This window comes from Tarenaya hassleriana, unplaced genomic scaffold, assembly GCF_000463585.1.
Source record: "Tarenaya hassleriana unplaced genomic scaffold, ASM46358v1 Cleome29, whole genome shotgun sequence".
Taxonomy (NCBI): domain Eukaryota; kingdom Viridiplantae; phylum Streptophyta; class Magnoliopsida; order Brassicales; family Cleomaceae; genus Tarenaya; species Tarenaya hassleriana.
This window is the reverse complement of record NW_010966092.1, coordinates 673,250-698,033: the sequence shown is the minus strand read 5'-3', so window position 1 is coordinate 698,033 and position 24,784 is coordinate 673,250. Positions and strand designations below refer to the sequence as shown.

Here is a 24,784-nt window from a genome sequence, read left to right as displayed (position 1 = left end):
ACCGGATACTATTGAATTGTTTATTGTCGCGTGAGACAAAAAGTGAGAAACCTCATACTGTTTGGAAAGTGCTTTTGATGTTCTACTTCAAGAGAACAACTCTTTGAAGTCCATTTTTAGATTTTCTCATTTATGGTAATATGATTTCGATAAAATTTTAACATATTAATATCCCGTACTTATTGGATAGATTATCAGAATATATATATACACACACACGATTCAATTTGTTTGAACATGAAACGTATTTTATCTTTTGATAAATTCAAGAAGGGATATTATTTTTTTAAGAAAAAGTTAATTTTTCTAAAAAAACAGAAAAGGTATTTCTACAAATATATTTGACAAAAGGAAATACTGTCAAAATACATGAATTATCACAAAAATATCAGAAAAAAAAATATTATATGCATATTTTACCTTTAGTCAAACATGGATGACACTTTTTGCAAGGAGAAACCAGAAATAGACTATTGAACTACACTCCTCCCTTCAGTTTGGTTGTTGGCTTAAGCAAAGGTTGTAATAATATTTCCGACAGAAGATTCAAAGTGGGGTGTGATTTAAAAAAAAAAAAAAAAAAAAAGCCAAATCTTTAAAGATCTAAAGCTCCTGGGGAAAAAAAATACAGAATTAACCAAAACAACATTAAACCCCAATATACGTTACACTCAAACATCAATTTTTATTTTTACCTTACACATATTGGTTATAGATTCCATAAAGAAAAGACTTGCACAAAAAAAAAAAAAAAAGAGAGGAGACTTGACAAGGCAAAAAAGAGCCAAACCTATTATGCTTCCATTTCTCTCTATGGCCCTTGCATTGAGAGAGAGAGAGAGAGAGAGAGAGAGAGAGAGAGAGAGAGAGAGAGAGAGAGAAGAAGACCAAAAATAAGTCTAGCTTACAGAACATGAAACTCAATTCAGACAGAGTTCTTGTCTGTGTCCCTATTGGTCTCATAGTTCTGTTCTTCACTGCCCTTGTACCTATACCACTTGGCCATTACCAAGAAGTATGCAAAATCTACTGCTAAGATCCCTGCGATCATGTAGTAGAAGTAATCTAATCTTCCCTTGTTCAGATCTTCAGCCAACCAGTTCCCCGTCGATGTGTTCACTGTCGTTTTATGGACCGTCGATATCAAGAAACTACTTAGATAACTCGAGATTCCCGTCCCGACGTAGAAGATAGAACCCGCGAAGCTTCTCATGTTCTCGGGGAATTGCTTGTAGTAAAACTCCATCTGGCCAATGGCTGTGAAGGCCTCGGCTATGCCCGCGAGTGTGAGTTGCGGGATCAACCATAAGCCAGAGAAGGAGGAGATTTCACCCTTTCGGGGAGCCATCCCGAGTGTAGGTTTTGTCAGAGCAATTGTTCTCCTCCGTTCTTCTATGAACCCCGAGACCACCATGCTCAATACCGCAAAGGCCATTCCAATTCCCATCCTCTGTAAGATTGTTATACCGGTGTCCTTACCCGTGAACCTTCTGAGGAAAGGCACGAGGAGGCGGTCGTAAATTATGATGAAAACCGTCATTCCCGTCATCAAGAACACGACATAGGTAGCTGCAGGGATCTCGAAGCTCCCAGAACCTAGCCGTCGGTCGCTCTGAAGAGCCTGGAAGACGGGATACGTCATCTGTTGGGTTATGGCGAGGTAGTAAATCGCGGCTGCAAACCAGATCGGGAGCACTCTCACAATGCATTTCACTTCTTCAACTTGCTGCATGGTACAGAGTTTCCATGGGTCTGCTGGTGATCCATCAGGGTTTAACTTGTCCTCGGGGGTCAAAATCGCTGCTTTGTCGAGAAATCTGCCAAAATTTGCAGTTGATTCTCAGGAAACGAGTGGGAAACATAATCGCAGATCAAGATAACATCGATCTTCCAAAAAAATCTTCAAAGAAAAACAAGAATAACGAATACAAAACTTACGTGAACTGGCCGGTGTATCCAAGCCTCGAGTTTGCATATTTTGGTGGAATGTAGTTGTAGAGATTAAGCCATGGCTGCTTCACCGGTTTCAGCCCTCGCTTCTTGATAGCTATCGCTATAACTTGAGCTATACCGGCCAAAGGACTACCGGAGGCTTTCACTTTCACGTACATTTTATCACCCGCGAAGAAAATCAGGCAGGCCAAGAACATGAGAACAGCCGGTATGGCTAAACCAATTGTCCAACTGACATTGGACTGTATATACACAATCAGAGTCAATGACACGATCTGGGCGAAGGTGAAGGTGAAGAAGTACCAATTGAAGAAACTATCAATCCCTCTTTTCCCGGATTCGGTTTTCGGGTTAAACTGATCAGCCCCAAAGGCTAAGTTGCACGGTCTGATACCACCCGCTCCTACTACGAGAAATCCTAAACCCATTAGCAGAAAGGCGATCTGCCCGGCATTTGGACCGTGACATTCGCTTCCCTGCTTCGTTCCACAAGGAGCTGGATGTAGTTGCGGGATTGCAGCGGTCAGTTGTATAACGAGTGATCCCTTCAAGGAAGAAAAGGACAGATTAAACAACTTTCCATAGACTGTATACTTGTGGTAGAATGAAAAAACATAACTGAACTTTCTCGACACCCTTCACCTAAAAACGTGTTTATAACTTTATAAACTCCCAATTCAACTTCCTATAGGTGACTTGCATCTTTATATTCAATCCATGAATGTGAAACAGACAAAATCCTTCAATCTTTTTGTCCAAAAGGTGTTTAGATAGCTTCAAACGAGTTAACTTCCTGTTGATACTTCTAAAAGCACAATCTCATAACAAGTCAGAATTTCTTCAACAGGGGGGAAAGAATCATTACCAGAAAACAAGCGATGACGGCAACTGTAAGTGTCTTGTAGCGGCCAAAGTATGTGTCACAGAGAAAAGCGGCGATGAAAGTTCCAAAGTTGATGGTGCCACTGAAGGCATTGATGATCGTCGCAGCTGTAATGCTCTTCAAGTTGAAGACAGAAGTAAGGTACACCAGAAGGTTCGACAATGTCCCTATGATCCCGAGCTTCTCGAAAGTTTCATTCCCTGAGCCAAGAACAGAGGAAAAAGACACCAAATTTTACTATCTGAATCCAAAAACGATGCAAGATATATCATGATTCATCATAAGAACCAAAATGGGTACCCATAAAGATTGAATCTTTACATCTGATTAACTCAGAAACCGAACATACAATCCATGGAATCAACTTGGTGGTTTTGTTTGATTCACAGAAAAGCTGTTCCACTACCCATCTGTTCATTCCTAGTAAACTATCTCTGTCGTCAGCAAGGAAAGTTCATGATTTTCAGACACAAGGCTCAGAACTAGGCAACAACTTGAGAGCATATCTTGAAGCCAGCTAACAAGTGAAGTAAACGCGGGATTTGCGGGCCACTAAATACTAAACTTCTTAAAGTCGATGATTAGAAGAATCTTTTAGGATAGGTTCACGGATCTGAACCGCAAACCGAATAAGAACGGTTCAGTTCGTTCGGTTATTTGCTTAGTAACCGAACGGTTGAGGAAGTTGAATAACCCTTCGGGTTCGGTTCGTTTCGTTTAATAACCGAATAACTGCGGTTAACCGAACGGTTATTGAGTTTTTTAATATTTTAATTTTTACCCTCATTATTATTAGTATTATTTTTTTATACTCCACTTTTAACCTTATATATTTCTCCCAATAAACCATAAAATGTAATGTTTTTAACTTTTATCCTAATTATTGAAGTTTTTAGATTTTTTTAATAATTTTATTACATGATTAATCATTTTGTTCATTTATTTGAATAGATATTTTAAAGTTTTTGTAGGATTAATAAAAAAAATTTCAAAATATATCAACCGAACCGATCTAAAACCGAACCGAATAAATCGGAAAATATAACCATTTGGTTATAATTTTATTATGCAAAAACCAAATCGAACCGAACCAAACCGAAACTGAACTGAAACGAACCGATTAAATATATATAACCGTTTGGGTATGATTTTTTTATAACCGAAATAACCGAATCCAAAATAACCGAACGGAAACCCGAAATGGCCACCCCTATACAGAAAATCCGAAAATATATGAAAGATTTGCAAAGTGAATAATTAGGGTTGTTTTGTCAAACCCTAAAAAAGGAGAGAGATGAAAAGACGTAGGAGGTTAATTCTGCCGGCTTCACCGGCCAGATACAGTGTGAAGGCGTATCGCGTATAGTAATAGCAGTGTGAATATCGCAATCAATGTGATTAGGGTTCCTAATTAAATATAATTAAGAAAAAGAATAATAATAATAATAATAAATAATAAATAATATATATTACGTGTGAAAATGAAACGAAGGGTCCACGTTAGTTCACATTGGTTGGTCTGTGGCGTTAGGCGTATCCGTGGACTTATTGTGTAATCCAAATAAAATGTCGACGAATTTGACTCCACTCTTTGACTTGTTGCTCCGAAACTCTATTAGAATATAGTTACTATTGGCAATTATTCACAATTATTGAGATCTTCTACCCAAATTTGGTTAGTCTAGTGGTGAGAAAACATGCAAAACATGCTCTCATCCTGGGTTCTCAGAACAAGAGCATTCGACATCTTAAAATTTGAAAACCATGGATCATCCACAGAAATGATTCGATAATATTGCAGACAGATGACAGGGAGAGATAATTTTGATCTGGGTTTCAACAAAAGCTCGAATCTTGATCAAATCGGTATCCGTTTTTCTGCTTCGAGATCGCTCTCGTGAGTTGGGCTCTCAGAACAAGGGAAATGAAAAGAGGAGGAAGAAAAACCCAAACCCTTAAACCATTGTTTACTCAGACAGTGAACGGAAAAACACAGAGAAAAGTGAAGACGTTTTTGCTTTCGTTTAACACCTTTTCCGTCAAAATAAAATAAAATTCATAGGCACTAGAAAAAAGAGAAAAAAGGAAAATGAAAATGACCCAAAAAAGAAATAAGAACTCATACCAATAATAAAGGGCATGACTTTCCAGCCTCTGTAAATAACCTTCGTCTCCACCGCTTCCTCCTCCGCCGCCGCAGAGCCGCCGTCTCCGGCGAAGGGTCTGTGATTATTCTCGACCTCGAGGGCTTTTCTCTCCATTTTATCAGATTCTCTCTCGGCGTGAACACACCAGTTGTTTTCTCGGTGGATGATGACTCTGCTCTTCATCTGCAGCAGCTGTCTCTTATTTATATTGTGGGGGAGAGAGAGAGAGAGAGGGGAAAGATGTCGGAATCCGAACAAGGCAATGTGAAATTGTGTATTTTGCCGTGAAAGGGACCTCTGTGAACGCCGTTAAAAAAAATGGATTTATTAAAGAAAAAAATTGGTGACTTAATTGCAAATTAAATGCATTTTTTTAGCTCCTGGACCCATCCTTCTTAATAACGGCACAGAAGATTATTATTTTCTGTCGGCCCATTTTAACTCATTTATTTGCATTATCTATTTTATTGTATTCATTTCATTTCAATGATAATAAATGAGATACATTTGTTAAATTTAAAAATCAGATATACTTTTACCAACAAAAAAATTTTAATTTATTTTGACTAGAGAGCGAGCGATACTTGATGAATCCAAGGACGTTCGTGAACCTATGGATGGAGAAAAAAAAAACTCAACTCGAAAAGCCCATCTAATATATAAAATAATTATTAAATACTTTAAAGAATTTCACTCGTTGGAATCTTTAACTCTAAACCACTATATTTAATATTTAATTAACAGTTTTAAAGATATTTTTCACAATCACTTTCTGATTATTGGATTTTTTTCCATATGGTTTTGAATCTCAAAAAGATATTTCGTAACTACTTTCTTTCCGTCAAATTTGACTTTTTTAAATTCTAACCATCTCCATTAAAATATATATATAAAAAAATCATGTGATTAATATCTATTATGGAAAAACAAATTTTAGTAAAAAAAAATTACGAGTGCAAAAATTAATGGAACCATTAATTTGTCATCACTTTTGTATATGGCATGAAGTGTGTGTTCACGGCCAAAAGGTAATATTTGTTGGTATCGTGCTGATTTTAGCAATTAGATAGAGATGCACTTCTCCGCCTTAAACATGACAAACAGACGAAACAATAAAAATCGCATTTACTTTTCTATTTTTTTATATAAAAAAATATAAAGTGTAATTATCCGTTTTTTATATAAATTTAAATTCAGTTTCTGTTTTATTAAAAACCACCTTCAAGTTAATTTTTTTTTCCATTATTTCGTATTAAATTTGGTTTGTATTCGATCAGCTCAATTTTTAAAAACTATATCCAATTGGTTTTAAAATTACATCCGTTTTATATATACCGGATATTTTTCATATGAATTGTATTTTTAATCAGATTCATCTAAAAAAGACTCAATGCATTTGTTTTTTATATACAGAAATCTAGGGGTGACTATTTCGGTTATTAACCGAATAACCGAACCGAACCGCGAACCGAATAAGAGCGGTCGTTCGGTTCGTTCGGTTATTTGCTTAATAACCGAATGGTTGAGGAAGTTGAATAACCTTTCGGATTCGATTCGGTTCGGTTAATAACCGAATAACCGCGGTTAACCGAACGGTTATTTAGTTTTTTAATATTTTAATTTTTACCCCATTTATTATTAGTATTATTTTTTTATACTCCACTTTTAACCTTATATATTTCTCCCAATAAACCATAAAATGTAATGTTTTTAACTTTTATCCTAATTATTGAAGTTTTTAGATTTTTTTAATAATTTTATTACATGATTAATCATTTTGTTCATTTATTTGAATAGATATTTTGAAGTTTTTGTAGGATTAATAAATTTTTTTTCAAAATATATCATAACCGAACCGAACCGATCTAAAATCGAATCGAATAAATCAGAAAATATAACCATTTGGTTATAATTTTATTATGCAAAAACCGAATCGAACCAAACCGAAAATGAACTGAAACGAACCGATTAAATATATATAACCGTTTGGGTATGATTTTTTTATAACCGAAATAACCGAATCCAAAATAACTGAATGGAAACCCGAAATGATCACCCCTATACAGAAAATCCGAAAATATATGAAAGATTTGCAAAGTGAATAATTAGGGTTGTTTTGTCAAACCCTAAAAAAGGAGAGAGATGAAAAGACGTAGGAGGTTAATTCTGCCGGCTTCACCGGCCAGATACAGTGTGAAGGCGTATCGCGTATAGTAATAGCAGTGTGAATATCGCAATCAATGTAATTAGGGTTCCTAATTAAATATAATTAAGAAAAAGAATAATAATAAATAATAAATAATAAATAATATATATTACGTGTGAAAATGAAACGAAGGGTCCACGTTAGTTCACATTGGTTGGTCTGTGGCGTTAGGCGTATCCGTGGACTTATTGTGTAATCCAAATAAAATGTCGACGAATTTGACTCCACTCTTTGACTTGTTGCTCCGAAACTCTATTAGAATATAGTTACTATTGGCAATTATTCACAATTATTGAGATCTTCTACCCAAATTTGGTTAGTCTAGTGGTGAGAAAACATGCAAAACATGCTCTTATCCTGGGTTCAAATCCAAGCGTGGGGAAGAGCTTTCACCTGCCCTAACCCTGTACATCTGAGAGATGTAATCGGGTCAAAGGTCCGGTGAACTTTCAGATTATAAAAAAAATATATTGAAATCTTTTATATTCTAAATAATGGCTTTTTCTCAAATTGACTCGATTATTGATAATTAAAAAAATTATTTTTTTATGATGTTAGTTTTTTATCTTGAAATTTTATTAGTTTATATTGAAAAAATATAATATTATATGGAGTGTTTTAATAAAAAACTGAAATGAAGGATAACGTGGAGAGGAGAATAATATATTAGATACGACCAACATTTCATAGCTGTCCACGCACATACAGCCACGTAATCCATCCGTGGTACGTTCAATTATTGTAACTAATGTGTGATAATGAAAATAATAATAATAAGAAGAAGAAGAACATTATTAAAATTAAGGGTATTGGTAAAAAATAGATTCTTTACTCGTATAATTTGTGATATGTATTGCCCTTCTTAATCATATTTTATATCATATGAAAATACTAAAATACGTCAAATGTTATGTGAACGTCCAAAAATGTTTCATTTTATCAATTGATTTACGGAAATATATACTCGTGTTATTTTGTTTTATTCTGAACAAGATAAGATACCTTTTTTATAATTATGATAAATAAATATATATATATATATACACGTATATGTAACGCATCGTATCGTATATGAGCCATGTATTCCGTTCAGAGCCCAAACGCAATTATCCTCCTGAGTAGGTCGTTGACTGCGAAAGCCACCGATAACGCATACACACACACACACACACACACACACACACACATATATATATATATATAATTAGTTTAGACCAATACAAACGATGATTTATTTATTTTTTTCAAAAAATCGATAATTTAATTTGGTTTCGTTTAAACTATATAGTTTGTATAAATATTGACATACTTTATTTATTCGACAACCAAAAACATCTAAAATGGTTCAGATCGACAACCAAGAACACTAATTTTTTTAAAAATAATATTACGTAATTCTATAACAATCAGAATTCAAAATGAAGAATTCCTATGTATTTATCGAAGTGGGAGAATATACGAATTAACGTAACTCCTAGGCACAGAGAACATTTTATTTTATTATATTGTTTGAATGAAAGTGCGATGCTTATTCCAGTCACAACGCCAATAATTAGATTCGAAAAGCTTTACAAGTTATAACTTTATGAAAAAACTAATATTATTTAAAAAAATATCTATAGCTCTTTTTTCCTTTACATATGAATTAGACTAAATTAATCATTTGATTAATTTTGAAAAAACAAATAGTAGTTGTTATAACTTGATTTAATTAACCAGAATAGTTTTATTAATATTAGTATCTATATTATTATTTTAATAGTGTTTTTTTACCATTTTTCATCTAGATAGTGTAGTATAAACCTGTATTTGAAATTTAAAATTTCAGTTTAATATAATTTTATAAATTTTCTTTTTTAATACACTAAATACGTAAAAGTTATTTTCTTCAAGCAAAGTTTGAACTCAGACGATATCGATATCTTTTCCCTTTTTACCTATGAAATTAATTTATTCTATTGGGATGGTTTAATAAAGATATAATTTAAAAAATAAATAAATAGGTCCCAACCCAACGGGACCTTACCGACCCACGAGAGTGCCAAGCCATATCTAACCATTCAAAGGTTATTATTATTCCTTAGGATCGGTCCAATTATTTTGTTATCAATATTTATTATTTACATTTTCCCCAAAATTCCAAATATCTTTTTTTTTTAAAGAAAAACTACTGATTCTTTTCATAATTTGGTTTTGTATAACTTTCAATGGGTCTCGTGTTTTGGTCCAATTATGGTTTTCGATTTATCGTAATATTTTATAATCCGAAAATTCACCGAATTGTCGATCTAACTATATCTCCCACAAGATCGGAGAATCTCTACAGAAGGAGATTTGTTTTATCTCTTACCAGTTGAAGCCACCCGAATGGTTTATTGTAATTTTGATGATTTCAAAGTTCATTTTAAATCACGATATAGAATAAAAGTACAATTCACATATATATATATATATATATATATATATGATGTATAAAATAAGAACAAGAGAGAAAATAAAATTGCAAGTACGCGGGATAACCATCTCTCATCTTCACATGACAAAGAGCATATTGTAGAAGTCATATCCAAATTGGACATGCTACGTTTATTCTCAATTTATTTATTTATTTATTTATTTAAACGTACATAATAGATTAATAGCAAAGATCACTACAAAAAAGAATTTTATTCACAATGAGCTCGACAACTACTTGCAAACTTCATGCTCGTAGATACGACAACTTTATATATTTGCTATAAAAATCGCCTAAATATCACTCAAATTATCCAAGTAATTACATTTATTTTTGTCTATATCAACTAGGGACGAATATATATTTCGCTTTTCCGATTCAATTTCGGATCAATTATTTTTATATTCAGACATCGAAAAATTATATTGATTTTTTATACACTGTTTAATTCGATTTGTTTTATATTCAAATGTGTTTTTCTATTTAAAAAATTATACCTATTTAATTTTTGTAACGAACTCCGTTTGAATATAACTTAATCCAAAACAAAAAATTTAAAATAAAAGTATTAAATCGAATATTGTGAATTTCATTGTTCATGTTGATCTTGGAGTTAATTACCAAAATTCTTGGCTCAACAATGTTCCGCGTATGCCCTTATAAACTTTATCTAATTTCAATTCCAATAATTACATTAACATGCATATTTTTCATTGATTTCGTCATTAATATTGTCTTTTGTTCCACACTTCTCAATTATTTATTTTTTGTAATCGAATTTTTCCATTAGTAATGCACTGAAAATAATGTTTATAAAAAGGCAAACATGGGAAAAAAAATATTTTTTTTGGGTGGGTTCACGTGAATCACATTGGAACGTTGTAAATCGATGCGCATATATTTCCAAATAAAATCATTAATGCTTTTGAAATGAATACATTAATTCCCATTAAATTTAGAATGAACAGATGCACACTAAACGCGGTGACGAACGAACTACTAGAAGCAAGCAAATATAGAATATGAAATTAATATATTTATATATATATATATATATATATGTATCATTATTAAAAAAAAAAAGTGTGGAAGAGGACCGGAATGCGTCACGTTTTATCATTATAAATGTTATGGGGGAGGGAAAGAAATGCGTGTCGTTTTCACCAATGCTTAAAAGCGATTCGAGTCAAAATATTCCAAAAGGCCAGAATCCAAATCCGTTATTGACACTTTCGGATGTCTTTGTTCCGTTCCACTTCCTTTTTAGCTTTTCTTTTTCTTTTGTTTTTCGTTTTATAACGATGCCTTGGAAATCTATATATTTTAATAATTAATTATATCTATAAAAAGATACAAAATGATTCTAATATTGTTAGCGAGCGCAATATGTAAATGTTTTGAATTATAATTCATTCGAATTCTATTTTATTTGAAATTTTCTGTGAACTAATCAAATTTGTTACCATTTAATTAGTTATGTCTTTTCGGATTGTATGTATGTATGTATGTATGTATGTATGTATGTATGTATGTATGTATGTATGTATGTATGTATGTATGTATGGACCTTCTAGGTACACATGTTACATGCCAATTGTATAATGCAGTTGCAATTTGCAAGTTTTGAACGATGCTTTTTTTAGGATCCTCACATCACTTGCCCTTTTGCCATTCTTGCATTTCTTTATTATTATTTTTTGTTAATATAATTAATAAATGACCTTCCAAATCCACCGCCGAAGATTTCCTTTATTACACTTGAAGTCAATTTACTGTTCCCTTTGTCGACAAAAAAAAAACAAAATGACGCGACATATATTATTAATACCAAAGTGACCAAAATGAGTGGTAGCGACGATCCATATCATAGGCAATTCACATATCATAGGCAATGCGTTTCTATTTAGACAATAGATCAAATTTAAGAGAGATGCTTAAAACATAAAATAATTACTAATGGCATTGGTACTCAGCCGTATATTTTTCTATAATTTATATTGTATCATATATGTTATACATTTTTTGTATGAAAGAAATTTCAAATTTCGTTATAATATAGCATGATGAATAAGTATATACGTGTGTGTGTGTGTGTGTAACAAAAAAAGAAATACAAATTCATTAAAAAGTAAACGCCTAGAGATATTGGCATTGCAAAAGGCGATAGTGTGGGGTGGAAAAATCAATAATAAATATAATTTTTAATTTAAATTAAATTGAATTGATGTTTGATTTAATTTTAGATGACCGAGGTAGTAAATTCAAGATTTGATTAAATTCAAAATGTAATTAATTTGATCAGATATAAAAAAATGGAAATATGTGTTTTTAATATAATAACTAAATATTTTAACATAAAAGATTTAAAATAACATAGATATTTATATGTTTTATATTCGCTCTACGCTTTGTGTGGCTAAACTTAGGATTTTTACAGTTAAAACTAATAAAAATATAATAGTTTTTTTATTAACAAAGCAAATTAAAAAAAAAAGTACATAGATTATGAGGTTGTCAATTGTATTATGAGTGAAATTAGTATAAAGACCGTGGATTCTTAAACAATGTGATGTTATAAAATAACCTTATATATCCAAACTGTGGGTTCTAAAAAAATGTAAAAAAAAAAGGCAATTCATATGCAGATGTTTTTAGCTTAGAGTACGAATATAGCATTCCATTTATAAGTTTAACAAATTAAAAAGATAAATGATGATTAATTATGAAGGATAAATTATAAATTACACAGAAATAATTATAAATTTTGAAATTATTGGAGAGGTATGGACAAGGACAAGTGGCAATAAGATTGTAAATTGTGAAAATAATTTCACACATTCACGGACCAATAATACAATCATCCACTATCCCAAGATTCCTATATGATTATGACCTTTTTCATATATGATACCCTACAATACTATAATATATATATGTACATATATTATAAATTTATATCATTTCATACCTTTTTTATAACAAAAAAATTTATCATAACTTAGATCCAATTATATATTTTTAAAAAATGAAAAATACAGATAAATATCTCTCAAAATAAAAACTCAAATCTGAATTTAAAAGTAATTTTGTCTCATTAAGTTAAGCTATTAATATAGTTCATCTCTTACCATAACAAACCATATGATATACATCATCTCTTAACATAACAAAACATATGATTAGGAGAGTAAAACGAGTCCCAATCGTGAGATGGCTCGCGAATCAACTCATAATTTTTCGAACCATGTTCAAAATATTTTAGCACAGAAAAATATAGACCGAACAAGCCAATTCATCACGAGTCGGACTCGTAGCGAGCCGACAGGTTGGCTCGTGACCTCGAAAAAAATATATTTTTTAAAATTTTTTATTATGTTTTTATATATTTTAAATATTTTATATAATAATTATATTTTTATTAGATATTTACTTTATTTTGTTTAAAATTTCAAAAAAAAAAATATTTATAATATTTTTTCATATTTATAATATTTTTAAATATTTGTTAATATTTATTTTTAAAAAATTAAATATTTAGTTCGCGAGCCAACTGGTTTAACTCGCGAGTTAAGACGATATGGGATGATGTGATCAAAATTCAGCTCAGTAAAAAATGAATTGAGTTAGACTGGACTAAAATATTTTTTAAATCAAAACGAGTCGAGTTAGGTTGAGTCGAACCATCTCGCCGACCCGCTTTATATCCCTCACATATGATGTAATTTTTTTTGTATGAATGATATAATTATTGTTATTAAAAACTAGCCTTTAGAAGAGCTTATAGTGTTGATGAAGCGAGAAGTTTCTTTATAAAGAAAAGTTGAAGAAGTTGTATCAAGATTCATCAACAGAAAGCTAGTTTCTATATATAACATATATTTGTTGAATTGGAAGAAAAAAAACCCACCATTTTTTATTTAATTAAAGAAAATCAACATAAAAAATACACTATATATATATATATATATAAACACTTGGGTACCCATTTTTTTACGCGTGGAGACGTCGTTTTTGACAAGCGTGCACTATTTGGACAGAACCCAAAAAACGAATGTATCAAGATATATGTATCAAGTGATGGACATCATTTTGGACCGTCAATAAGTGTAATTTCAATACGGAAAATCCCTACTTATTATTATTATTATTATTATTATTATTATTATTATTTTCTCGTGTTCCGATTCTTCACGGAAATTAAATAAAATAAAAAATTAAAATAAGGACCATAGGAATGTTATCACGTTTCCATGTCTATCCTTTCGCAAGATGGACCATGTGTCAACTACAACGTGCAATGTTGGACTGCCTACTCCATTAATTCCGCCTTTTCCCCTCACAGAACCAAATTCCTCTTTCATTATTATCCATCGGTTTGATTTTTTTATATATATATATATATATATTCACATTCATATTTCCCCTTGTATATATAAAAAGATAGAAATTGAAATGGTGTTTTCTTTATTTGTACCTCATGGTGTCCGAAATATAATTTATATACCCATGTATGAGCAAACCCTTTTTCGAATTTGTTATGGAATTCATTTCTATCACCAATTTGATATTCTGTATTCATTGGACTGGTTCCTAGTTTCTATTTCTGCACGTGCGATATTCAAAACATACATTTCCCGTATTCAAAGGTATACATAGCGCTGGATTTTCTGAAATTACATATACCGGTCAACGTTAATAAAAAGTATTAGAGAAAAAAATAGATATATCATTTTCATAATTGCGATTTTTTTTAAACATATTTTAAATTTTAAAGGCAAGCGTGCATGAAACAAAATGGCTTGAGAATAGATAATGGCGGAAGTCCATTCCAAATCATCATTACTTAGACGATGGAAAAAAGCCGTTGGCACTCACGATTCGAAAGTCTTCTTCTATGCCCACCAATTTTTTCTACATATAAAAAAAATAGAAATATCATATTTGGTACGAGCTTTCTAAAAATATAATTTCTATCATGATGTAAATGTTAAAAATTACATAAAAATTTCACATTTTCTAATAGAACATAAAGTCTAAAAAATCACTTTTATAATGTTTATACCGGAGTTCTCTTCGAAATATATTAAAAAAATTTAAACCAATACCTTATTTTATATATATATATATATTGGTATTTATAGGTTTGAATATTGGGTTTAGTTTGATTTACATATGATTATATAATTTCGGCTTGGTTTTATTGTACTTTCAAGTTTAGATTTTTTTTTTATTCTCTTCAAAACCTACAAATTTGAACTATTTGATTTGATAAATAGTCCTTTATAATAGCTATGTTATGCAAAAACAGATTTTATTTATTAATTCAAAGATTGATTTATTTGGACCTACAAAATCAAGTAAATAAAAGAATTATCCGAAATAAAGGAAAAATATAAATAATATCTTTAAAATAAACAAATGGATCTGCACCATACCTGCAATGATTTTTTTAATCTCGGTTGGAACAAACGTATCTTTCGTTTTTGATATCGAGAATTGGATAAGAACCGAAAACATGATTCCGATACATCCAAGAAAAAAATATGGTAAATCTTTTTCTATCTGTTTTCTTTTTTATAAAAATAAAAAAATAAATTAGATGTCAATGAAAGAGATCATATTTAATGGAGAAAACGAAATGGAATCTAAAAAATGGCCCAAAAAAAAAAAGAGACGTGACACATTAATGTAGTGAGCTCCCTAATTCACCTCTTTTGGTCTCCAAGAATTTAACCTACATCTCATCTTTCTCTTTCACTTATATTTTCCATCAGAATCTTTCTGCTTAAAGACAACTTATTAAGAATTTTCATTGTTTTTTTTTTCTGCAAACAGAAAACTATTATTTTGAAAAAATATATATACACATTTCGATTGTTTTATAGTCTCCATAGAATTCGAATTCGAATTCGAATTCAGGTGCAAGAGCATTTTGTTCTTCTATCTTACCGTCTTTATAGACTTCTTTAATATATATATATAGTGGCGGATCAAAAACTATTTTTATATGGGGACAATAATATATATATATATATATATATATAATTTTATATGAACAAGTGTATTTATCAATATTGTTTTGTAATTGTATAAAATTTATGAAGAAATTAAACTTTTTTTATTGATTATATGGGGGCGTGTGCCTCCTTTGAATACTTAATAGGTCTGCCACTATATATATATATATATATAGAGCCGTCTATTAGCATGTTCAAAAGGTGCGATGGAACAGGGTCCCCAAAATTTATGGGGCCCTTTATTAATATTATTAATTATTAATAATAGAAAATAATTAAAATTAATTATAAACTGTAACAACTTTTGTTATTATTAATTATCTTTATTATTATTAAATAAATTAAAATATTTATTTTTAACAGCTAAAACCAAAATATATTATAATTGTTATAAAAAAACATTTATTAGAACTGATTGTTTCTATAAAATATATTAAAAAAATGATTAAAACTAATTAAAATATATTATAGTGAACTAAAACAAGATTTTTCATGATACATATATGTCCAAATGGTAGGTGAGGATAATGCGTTTTGCGTGACCAAACACATAAAACGTTAGAAATGAGTCCTAATACATTATGACCAAATAAGGAACACAACTTTTGTTTTATCACTCCAACTCCATTGAAAGAGAATTTCGACCGGCATTTGATCTTTTAATTTAACCATTACATGAAATCACTTATTTTGGATTTCAAACATTAGGATAATGAAATTTACGGTCTATTTATACTAAATATATATATTATTAATCAGAGTTTTAACCAAACATAACAGAACCGGTTTCACTGACATTAAACCGAACCGATAAATGTAAAATCAACCATTTCCATCTTAACCGGACAAACCGGTTAATACGCCTTTTTGTTGTGAAGCATGGTCGGCCCAGCATTAACCATCTAACGGAAAGCCCAAACAGAAAGCCTTTGTCCAATAAATAGTTCAATGGTTTCCATTTTGGAATATAATATTTAATAATATGAATGTGTTCATTTATATATACGTATAGTTTTGAAATTTGTGAAAAGATTTGATTACGTCTTCAATAGATCAATACGAAAAACAAATTCAGTAAATAAACATAAACTTCATTATGTCAAAATAAATGAATAGACACTAAATATTTTCATTTCCAATTTTTAATTAAAAACCGTTCCTAGTTTACTATTAGTAATTAAAATTTTTATTATCCCCGCTATATGGTAAAGTAATCCTCAAATAGAATGATTGCAACTGATTGTGTTTTTTCCGCAATAACAAGAGTTAGAAATTTTTAAATCAAATGCAATTTTGTAATTAAAAAATATTTAAATACAAAAAAAAATGGTGATTTCAAATTTGAAGAAACCAGAAAATCATTTGTTTGAAATCTGAGGAATTGGAAAATGGTGATTTCGAATTGGGCTTTCTCTGCGATTTCCGCTGTTGCCCTTTTCGTTTCTTGCTCATTTGCCCTCACTCCAGATGGTTCGTCTTCTTTCCCTGTTGCTGTTTTGGTCGGCACCAAAATGGAAGAACCAATGCCCAACAGTTAGGGTGTTGTTTCCGATACGACAAAGCATTAGCCGCTGTTTGATTTCTGATCTCAGAGAATTAGGGCTTAAGTTCCCGTTTATGTTGCAGGGCAAGCGTTGTTGGAGTTGAAGATCGCGCTGAATGATAGTAGGAATCTTCTTGAAAACTGGAGAGATTCCGATGAATCTCCATGTTCATGGACTGGAATCTCTTGTCAGCCTCACGACCACAGAGTCGTCTCCAATCCATGTATGTTCTTTCCTGATGAGATCTCACATAGAACTGAGCGCAGAGCTCTGTAAGTAGGATTACTCATGGAAGTAACTTTACCTCTAAGTTTGTAGCTGTCTTATGGGTTATCTGAAGTTGATCATCACTTCTGTTGTGTCTGGTTTCGATGTCCATCTTCAATGTAGATTATCTCAAAAAGTTTTTAGGAGTTTTGATTCGAACGTGCTATAATTTGTTGGTATTTGTGTATGTTTGCAAATGTTCCTTGGTTTTTCATTTGCATTTACAATATGAAGCTTACCGTTCTGTCTGCAGGGAGGCATTCCATCAGATATTGAAAACCTTACTTCTCTTGCTATATTGTAAGATTCATATTGTTTTCCTTGTTCGTCGCCGAGGATTTTTCTTTTAACATCTTCTGATGTATAATGGGGATTCTTGGTATTCAGGGATATATCAAGCAATACTCTGAAGGGTGCAATTCCTTCTTCTCCTACCCGACTGTCACGGTTATGGCTCCCTTTAAGTAAAATCAGACTATGTTTTGTCTGCTGATCTTGGAGATTTAGCATTGAACAATTTGGAAGATTTTGTTAAGGTTCTGATGCTCGAACCACTCCTTAGAGAAACTCCAGCAGCTTTATTGAACACCCAAACCATACACTTCGGATAGCTTTGATTAGAGAGAGGCTCCTACTCTCTTCCCCACCCAGTTCTCCACCAGAAAATCCCCTTCCCTTTCCCCCTCCTCCTCCTTTCTTTATACAATCCCCTCCCTAACAGAATCCTCTAACTACTACCAACCCTAAGGAAACAACTAACAAAACAGCCAAACAAATGTCAACACCTATATGCTATCTACACACACAAACAACCACCACACTAGCTGCATACCTTTGCCCCTAATCCTTCTGTAGTACTTATCAGATTTCTCTGCTAATACTTTGTTCTTTTGTTTCGGGAACTTGTCAACCAATGGCGAGGTCCCAGATTTCGGAGTTCTTAGTGAGTTTGGCGCTGAATCGTGAGCTTTTCCTTCCTTAGATTATATCGGCATTAACATGAAGGATAACATTCTGAATGCTGCTTTTCTTTGTGGTTAGATTCATTGGCAATTTGGTCCTTTGTGGTCGACAACTTCACAAGCCGTGTAGAACATGAATGGGATCCCAAGTTGTTCTTCCTCATGCAGAAGCGACGATGCAGCAGGCAATATCATGCCCATTATGGCTTGTATTCGCTTTTCAGTTGCTTACAGGTATTCCCAATTCTTAATCTCTCACTTGAGAATCATATAGGCCCCCAAAATTGATCATCACACTTGGTGCAAAAGGAGCCTCTTGAAACCAGTAAGCCCGTATATTCATCCCACTAAAAGAACAATATATTGCATATGTGTGTGTGAATCCTGCTACCCTGTTAAAAAGATAGAAACTTTGCATGCTACAAAACTTTTTCATGGGTTCTGTTTGCTAGTAACTTCTTTACATGAGAAACTTGCATTAGTTCTTTTTTAGTTTTCTTGCTTCATTATATGGGCTCTTACTGCATTTTTGCTTCTTCATACCCTCAAGAATCTTCCATTGTTCTGAAAGGTACAAAGCTTATAACTTTCCACTGCGATCTTCCCTACTCCTCTGGCAAGCTCATAGAGAAGCTGGAGTCTCTTAACGAGGAAAATATCGTGGGTTCCGGAGGATTTGGTAAAGTCTACCGCATGGTAATGAACGATTGTGGAACCTTTGCCGTGAAGATAATAGATCGGAGTCGTGAAGGATCTGACCAAGTGTTTGAGGGAGAAGTGGAGATACTAGGTATTGTCAAGCACATGAATTTGGTTAACTTACGAGGATATTCCCGCCTTCCTTCTTCAAGGCTTCTCATGTATGACTATCTCACCATTGGCAGCTTGGACGATCTTCTTCACGGTGGTATGTACTTAAAACTCATAAAGTCATGCAGATAATCGTCTTTTCTTGCGTATGTTCTTGTGTTATCGTTCTTGTTTCTAATTTATGTATATTTGTAGTACGAGCCCAAGAAGATCGGACGTTGAATTGTAGTGCCCGTTGGAGAATAGCACTGGGTTCTGCTCGGGGGAAAGCGTACTTGCATCATGACTGTAGTCCCAAGATAGTTCACCGAGACATAAAATCAAGTAACATCCTACTCGATGACAAGTTGGAGCCTCATGTCTGTCTCTGACTTTGGTCTCGCAAAACTTCTGGTTGACGAAGAGGCTCATGTCACCACCGTCGTTACTGGCACCTTCGACTATTTGGCCCCAGGTCCGTTGTAGCCTTCTCCTGCTTGCGCATATATACATACATACATACATACATACATACATAATGCTGCTATTTATCTATACTGATGAAAACATATACAAGAACAAGAAAGGTTCTATCGATTCACTTTGATGGAATTCAAGTCCTGTGGAACACTGGATTGATTTTGAGTCTTGAGGATCATTACATCTACACAACGTTTTATGTTCATGTACGTATGATGATACCTTGAAACAGAGTATCACAAATTACCGGGAGAGCAACCGAGAAATCCGGCGTCTATAGATTCGGTGTTCTTCTGCTCGAGCATGTCACCGGAAAAAGATCCGATATTCGTAAAACAAGGTATAAATGTTGTCCGATGGGTACGAACACGATTTCTCGGGATCAATCTCACTTTTCTTATGAAGGAATCGTTTTTCCATCAGACATTTTGACGTAAATGTGAATTTTCAGATGAACACTCTACTGAAAGAAAACAGGACAGAGGAGTTAGTGGACAAGAGATGTGTACGGACGCCGATGCGGAAACAGTGGATGCTGTGGTTGAAATGGCGGCGAGGCGTACGGACGGTGACCCAGAGGACCGTTCCCGACCATGAACGAGGCGGTGCAGTTGCTTGAGCAAGAAGTAACGACTCCTCGTCCGACCGATTTCTACGACTCCCATTCCGACATACTGCCAAGTAATTATCCTGAATGATAAGTTTCGAGCTGATGAATCCGTACGATGGACGTACGTATGCATGGTCATGCATGAGAATGAGCATGTGATTTTTGTAACAAAAGAAAAAAAATCTTGACCTTTTATACAACCCTAATTAACTATCCAAAAAAACACTGTTATGGCCAAAATAACATTGAATTGAATTTAATTTCAGATATATTTTTTTATTCGGTTAAATTCTATTTTATTGATACCGAAATTACCAGCCCCTGCATATGGGTCGATTTTAGGAGACAGGTGGCAGTAGGTGGGTGACTATGTCGTATCTCTATCGTATTGTTTATACGCATTGGACGGTTACCGTGGTGAAGTTGAATTTCTAAAAATAGTATAGGCTTTGCCTAAACTGTCGGGGGATTTTTGTTGAAACATCACCACAAGGCTTATTACTATACCCTCCACCACATGTCAATCCACTCTATCCGTATATATATATATATTGAATTATTTGTTTGTATCAATTTATTTAAATTCTTGTAAGTGAAAATATTTCCTGGTTTTAGTTGAACTCATTTTATTTATATTACTACTTGGAGAGATGATTGTTTCGAAGTCATTTAAAATTTCAATACTTTTATATGATTTCCGTATCTTATATATATATATATATATATATATAATTTCGGTATAAATTATCTGGTTTTTATATAAATAAAATATAATAATGTGGTCCTAATAATTAACTCTAACATGTTCACACATGATATTTTTTAGATCACGCGAAAGGAATTTTTCTATGGAACTAAAGTTTTCCAATAACTTTCCAAGTTGCAAGAGGGGATATTTTAGTTCGGTATATATAATCAATCGAATGAAAATAAATAATATCTTTCTCTATACAATTCATTGAATGCGACCAATTTAAATGAATTCGAAAACAATATATGAAAACTAAAAAACTGAATTGAAAATATTTTTTTAGTGTAAAATGAATTGTAATAATTCGATAGAAACAAAATCAATAATAATTTTAAAAAACAGAAAACAAATAATAAACTAAAATCTAAAATACCTCCTCTAATTCTAATTATAAGTAAATTCTTACAAAATAAAAATAAAAATAAAAATCGCTAGCTAGTGGAACACTCTCCACCTCAAGTGACATCATTCCAAGAGTACGCTTTTATGGCCGTACTCACCCATTATATGAGGTCTTAAATATTTCATATATATATATATATATATATATAATATTCATTACTTATATAATGTTTTTTTTCTTTCAAAACAATAAAAAAAAGGATTGCCAAAACCATAATGTGATCTTGCTTTTACTGACACTATATCTATCATCAATACAAATATGAGTTACTGTATCACAGTGTACATAATGTGTGATATGAACATATCATGAAGAATATATGTTCTTATATATTCCATCTCGAACAATCTAAACAAACAAGACAAGATCAGATTCCAATCGAAATAGGGCGCTAGATTCCAAAAATTAAGATTCCGACCATAGATTATGCACGAAAAGCCGGTTTTAGAAAAACCAAAACAAACCGGTCATGTCCGGTTTGGACCGGTTTTAGGAAGTTCTAGATTTGATGGGGTTGGTAAATAAGTGCACGGGAGGTGAAAGCTATGCGTCCTTGTGTGATTCTGGTAAGATCCGTACCACTGAATTTGCTTGTTTCATTGAAAATTATTTTATTTCCGTAATTTTTTACCGATCAAATTTTCTGATCCACATAAAAAGTTTTCATGAGCAATGAAGTACGGATTCGTCGGTGGTGGCCAAATAAATGATACCTCTGTCGCCGGGCACCTTCTCTCATTGTATGAACGTTATTCTATATTTGTAATCACATGATCTTATAATTATTTTCACGTTTTAGTTTTATGGCTGAATTAAGAGAATTGGGTATTCTAAATTAGGTTCAATAAATTTATATTCGTTTTGGTTCCGTTTTAAAAAAAAATGGTTGAACGTCTCATTCTATAGTTGTTTTATGTTTTTTTTAACGACGGGAACTTGACTACAGTCTTTCGAAGACAGTGATAAACCTTCCGATTTTATATAATAGTTTGTAAATCATGTGAAACATATAAACCATTAAAAGATAACAGATTTGTTTCCATGATCTCTTAGAAAATTATGAATTCTTTTACCATTACACCATATCCGAAGGACAACCGTTGTTTTATGTTATAACAAAGATTATATACTTTTCTAGGCACCGATCACCGATTTTTCAATTTTGTAGTTAAATTTAACCAATTTTGTATTTTAAGCTCGGTTTTAATCGATTTAATCATAATAATAGTAGTAATGATAATTAATAGTTATTACTTTACAAATCGTGGAATCATATAATAATACATTACACCACATAAAGGTTAAAACCACACTTTCCTAGTTTGGAAACTGAGGGGACACAAGGAAATTCGATTTGATGGAATCATGTGTGATGGTGGGAATGATGGGTTTGATATTTTATTTCGGTTTTAATATATATAATCGAATTTTATCAAATAATATTTAATTATATCTAAATAAAATTCATCTAAAAATTAGTGACTATGATTTTTATTAAAAACAAAATAATGTAATTTAAGTCAAATATAAAATAAAATTTAAAAACCGAAAATTCGTTTTAAAAAATAAAATTAGTTTTTTAAAATAAATATTTTTTTTAAAATTGAAATCAAATATTCAAATAAACTGTTATACATTTTTTTCTAAAATTTTAAAATTCAAACACAAAATAATAGAATCGAAATCCAGTATATGGAATGCAATGAGAATGACCATAGTTATAATAATTTTTTAGCCAGATAATTTTTCGATATCAATTCTATGGCAGTAGGTGGACTTTTTATCATATCTTATTAGTTATTACTATGGAAAATTCTGAATATACATATATATATATATATATATGTGTGTGTGTGTGTGGCCGTTCTAAGTAGATGAGCAATTATTAGGTGCAATTATATAATCGATTTTTATAATTTTGTTGTTATTCAGAAGTTAATGTTTAAATTTTATATCAACATCAAACGAAACTGGTCTCTTAAATTTCATCGTGTTGAAATATCCATTTTTTGTCGGACCATTCTCCCAATTCTGAAAGTTGATTGGTGCTCATCCGAAGAAATAATCGGCTCTCGCAACAACATTTATTAAAAAAAAAAACAAATATCTTCCATATAAAAACATTAATTAGAAAAATCCAGATTTTTTTTCTGTTTCATATAATGCAGTCCATTGAATTTATTCTCCTTTATCAAGCAACCCTCTAACAGACTCAAAAGTTTTAGATTAGGTTATTTCCGGTTAATAATCATGGGACTAACCGGGTCGGTATTCCAACAATGTAAACACCATGGAGGAAAAGATACCATCAAGTAGAGAGGAATACACTCGGGTAGTTTTCAATTTGGGAAGTATTATATTATGTAACCGGTTATGCACAATTTAGTTTGAATATTGTAGTTATCCGGTTTAATTTGGTTTGGGCTTGGTTTCTCTTTTTTTTTAAAAAAAAAATATATGTCTGCATTCTCATTGTGTTTGCTGATGTAACTAAATATTACTTTGACAAAATTTACTCCAAGACCTTTCATTTTCTCCATTTAATAGCTTCAAAAGTAAGGGTTAAAGATAAAAACAATCGATCTCTCTAGATGTCTTGGAAGATGTTGGATTCGGTCTAATTAATGTACCACTAACACTATTTTAATGATGGGTTTATATATATATATATATATATAACCTACAAGATATGACAAGAACGTTGCTGTCGCAAGAGTTAATGTCCCAAGTCCAATGGCATATGAAATATTCACATCTCTCGTATTCTTTCGATATCCAAAAAAATTATTTGCTTTTGAAAGAACCAATAAGATTTGAGAGGGGGCCGGTTTATGGGCTGTCACTTTCAATAATTTTGGATTCAGCCTTAGCTTATTAGACTAATTGATGATGTTATCTTGCTTTTAATTATATGATTTATATTTAACCAAAACAAATTATATAATTTATAACGCGAATCCATTTAACCAAGTTAATTTAAAAAGTCGGTTAAGTACTTTTCTTTTAAATTAAATGTGAAGAGATGGCAACTCCACAAAAAATCGTTTGATTCCCATTCAAAACAGATTGCTGAATCAAATATATTTCGAAATATAACCCAATCGGGTATAGCTCCATGATGTAGCGGGCAAGGTTCGGGATGCCTATTCCAGGTCCCGTGTTCGAGCGTTCATTGGAGAGGTGGGATGCAGTAAGGCGGTTCACCTGTTCAGATTGGATGTAGTTGGGGCGAAGGTACGGTGAACCATTCCTAATTATCAAAACAAATTATATATATATATATATATATATATATATATATATATTTATATATATAT

At 31.9% G+C, this 24,784-nt stretch overlaps 1 protein-coding gene and 1 long non-coding RNA gene across 6 annotated transcripts; one reads left to right on the top strand and one right to left on the bottom strand.

The window, feature by feature from the left end:
• Nucleotides 1–883: 883 nt before the first annotated feature.
• LOC104818242 (protein NRT1/ PTR FAMILY 2.11-like) lies at nt 884–5,167 on the bottom strand. Its single transcript, XM_010547734.2, has 4 exons — nt 4,962–5,167; nt 2,819–3,036; nt 1,939–2,498; nt 884–1,817 (listed from the first exon to the last, which is right to left on the bottom strand). Exons 1-4 carry the CDS (start codon nt 5,164–5,166, stop codon nt 926–928), a joined length of 1,875 nt encoding a protein of 624 aa, XP_010546036.2. The 5' UTR covers nt 5,167; the 3' UTR covers nt 884–925.
• An 11,845-nt stretch (nt 5,168–17,012) lies between these two features.
• LOC104818240 lies at nt 17,013–20,592 on the top strand. 5 transcript variants are annotated; one of them, XR_772621.2, is made up of 9 exons: nt 17,013–17,131; nt 17,288–17,428; nt 17,726–17,772; nt 17,860–18,415; nt 18,514–18,668; nt 19,006–19,341; nt 19,440–19,698; nt 19,936–20,043; nt 20,155–20,592. It is a non-coding gene; the product is annotated as an uncharacterized LOC104818240 (long non-coding RNA). The 5 variants fall into 5 exon arrangements; XR_772618.1 differs by having other exon boundaries at nt 17,014–17,131; nt 17,860–18,434; XR_772619.1 differs by having other exon boundaries at nt 17,123–17,194; nt 17,860–18,434.
• Nucleotides 20,593–24,784: the final 4,192 nt, after the last annotated feature.

Excerpts from the sequence above, each read along its gene's own strand:
- LOC104818242 (XM_010547734.2), bottom strand. The coding sequence starts at position 5,166 with ATGAAGAGCAGAGTCATCATCCACCGAGAAAACAACTGGTGTGTTCAC. Across the intron at positions 2,499-2,818 it reads CCGTCATCGCTTGTTTTCTG|GGATCACTCGTTATACAACT; the intron begins GTAATGATTCTT and ends TCTTCCTTGAAG. Across the intron at positions 1,818-1,938 it reads GGATACACCGGCCAGTTCAC|ATTTCTCGACAAAGCAGCGA; the intron begins GTAAGTTTTGTA and ends AAATTTTGGCAG.